The sequence below is a fragment of the Atta cephalotes genome (genome assembly GCF_000143395.1).
Source record: "Atta cephalotes unplaced genomic scaffold scaffold00104, whole genome shotgun sequence".
Taxonomy (NCBI): Eukaryota; Metazoa; Arthropoda; class Insecta; order Hymenoptera; family Formicidae; genus Atta; species Atta cephalotes.
In genome coordinates, this window is record NW_012130168.1 from 273,119 (window position 1) to 275,936 (window position 2,818).

Consider the following 2,818-nt stretch of genomic DNA (forward strand, 5'->3'; position numbering starts at 1 on the left):
GAGAGAGAGAGAGAGAGGCCTAATTACAATGTATCCTGAGGTAATTCAATAACATAAGAAAGAATTAAAAGAATAATCAAAATAATTTTAATAAAAAAAATTTAATTTTTTAGAACAACTTAGTTGAACATATTAGTTTACATATTTATTTCATTAAATTTTACAAAAATTGCCTAACCATAACTATCAACTGTTAATATATATTATATTCTATATTATGTACAATATTATTTCCTCTTGGTTTTATCAAGCTTAATAATAGACAACTCATTTGTGAAAAAATCTTAAGTATACAATTATACCAAGAATAATTAATTCCAGTAAAATAATCAAGATTAACACAATTTTGTTTGTCAAAACCTTTAGTCGCATAACATTCAGAATTTTTTTCGTTTTATTCAATTCCTCATCTGTCTGTGACAATCTCCTTTTTGCGCGCAAGAGACGATCTCTTTGTTCACCTAATTCAGAGATCACTTCTGTACCAATTTGCTCATTCTCTGCTGCGACAACTTGCGATCTTGCGACTGATTGTGCCGAACGTTCTAATACTGCACTTCCATCCAGCAAAATACGTCGATGTTCAACATCCCAATCCACTCCAAAGTTCATCTTGTTTATTATATCATTCAATTTGGCATATGGCAACGAAGAATAAAGAGTGAATATGATTGAACGTTATTTTTGTACTTTACATATTCTCCCTTGTAGCATCCAAAAGATCAAAGCTACTACAATGGCAATATAGTAGATAGTAAATATATATATAATAAAAGAAAATATTTCCATATTGTAAATGTTAGATATAAAAAATTACCTGTTTGATGAAAATTCTTAGAAATGACGACTCTTATTTCATCTGAATAAATTATCTATGTTTTTTATCGTTTATTTATCGTATTCCCTACACTTACTACATAATCATTTGCCACTATTGTCTATTTGCATCAATTCGCAGAACAGTAACAAGAAACGACAATCACGGTCATCAACATAAAATCTCAAGATATATCTAGGATCCTCTCTAGGATCCTCTCCTGTAGGGTGCGTTCGGATTTCTCAAGACTTAAGCTGGAAACACAATGAAAAGCACAGGCAATAGGAATAAAAGGGAATAAAAGATTTCAACCTATCAGAAAGCGTCCATTCTATTATTCATGGTTTCTGATAAATTGAAATCTCTTATTCCCTGTTCCTATTGCCTGTGCTTTTTATTGTGTTTCCAGCTTTAAACACAATAGACATAGGCAACAGGGAATAACGAACCATCCAATCAGAGCTCTGGGATATAATATCGAACTTGCACTTCAGGGCTCTGATTGGACGGCTCGTTATTTCCTGTTGTCTGTACCTATTGTGTTTAAGCTTTCACTCAGTAAAGAGATTCACTAGATTTATAAAATACTCGCCTAATAAACTCGCCTCCATATTGATGTGAAACGCGGCTATTTCAAATTTATGCATTTGTATACTTTATTTGAGAAAATAAAGTCAAGTATATAAATAAGTGTTTTTAATTGTAATTAAGTAATTTACTTATAAAGAAAAAAATGTGTATGAATGCTTAATTATGTATTATATAATTTAAAACTGGTTTATTTGTTGTAGAAGTTCAATGCATATAAAAGTATTACTCGCTATCTTACAGTCAATCAACACACTTGAAAAATTTGTCGTACGACAAAAAACAATATCGCGAATAATAATAACTAGATGTCAATTGACATGAAGCGCAGAAATGCGGAAACGCGGAAGACAAAATTAATTAAACTTTTTTTTTTTGAGTACAATTTGAGCGGAAAAGCGGAACGGGGAATTAGAAATTATTAATTTTTAATGGTATTTATTGATTAAAATGCTTGTATTCAATATATAAGCTAAAAAGATAAGCATATTAATAAAAGTTAAATAAATTAAGTGAATACAATTTTTTTAAATGAATACAAAAGTGTATTTGTCATTATATCGTTCCGCTTTCTCATGGAAATTGTGCATATAAATAAATGTTTTACTTACAAACAAAATTCAAATGCAAACAAAACAAAATTCTGAAGAATTATCAGCAGCTGTGAGATGATAAAAAATAAGCGAACTTTTTGAATTACTTAGCAACGGAGCATCCTAGCGACGTGCGGTTTGTAGCACTATAATCGTTATAATCTTCCAAGTAACTGGCTTTTTAAAAATTATTTACATCTCGTCTAGTTTCAGAGTTATTGCTATTTAAGTGCAATGTGTTTTAATATTTGTGGCCATTTCCGCCTCGAATTGAATTTGTATTTTGGGAACTGATTTTAATATTAAGAACAAGAAAAAGACGCAGAGAGCAAGGGAGTCTAGAGAGGATAGTCAGCTGATTTTTGGCACAAAAATTTTGCGAATTGACAAGGCTGAATGGGTAGGCGCATTGTTATGGTGAAGGAACCATGAGTTGTCTCGCCACAATTGTGGTCTTTTTTGCAAATTTTTGCATTTTTTTCGCACAATGCCTTTTCAAAACGCCATCAGTACTGGCGATTAGTTGTTTGACCTTGAGGCAAAAATTGCAAAAATTCATTTCGAGGCAAAAATCACTACGAGCACTAAAATACGTTGTATTAAAATAGCAATAATTCTATAAGAAATTAAGCCAATTACTCGGAAGATTATAATAATTGTAGTGCTGCAAACCGCACTAGAATGTTCCGTTGCCGAGTAATTCTCGCTCATTTTTTTTATCAGACTTCGTGTACCAAATCATTTATTTAATTTTCATGAAAAGTGTAGAGATTGGTGCAAGTCAAAAAAGAATAATAATAATAGAGAACGATTACAACGA

The 2,818-nt window shown here is 31.1% G+C and overlaps 1 protein-coding gene across 1 annotated transcript; it reads right to left on the reverse strand.

Moving 5' to 3' along the window:
• Positions 1-267: 267 nt before the first annotated feature.
• On the reverse strand, positions 268-612 carry LOC105625014 (vesicle transport through interaction with t-SNAREs homolog 1B-like). The gene has a single exon (XM_012206355.1). It carries the CDS (start codon positions 610-612, stop codon positions 268-270), a length of 345 nt encoding a protein of 114 aa, XP_012061745.1.
• Positions 613-2,818: the final 2,206 nt, after the last annotated feature.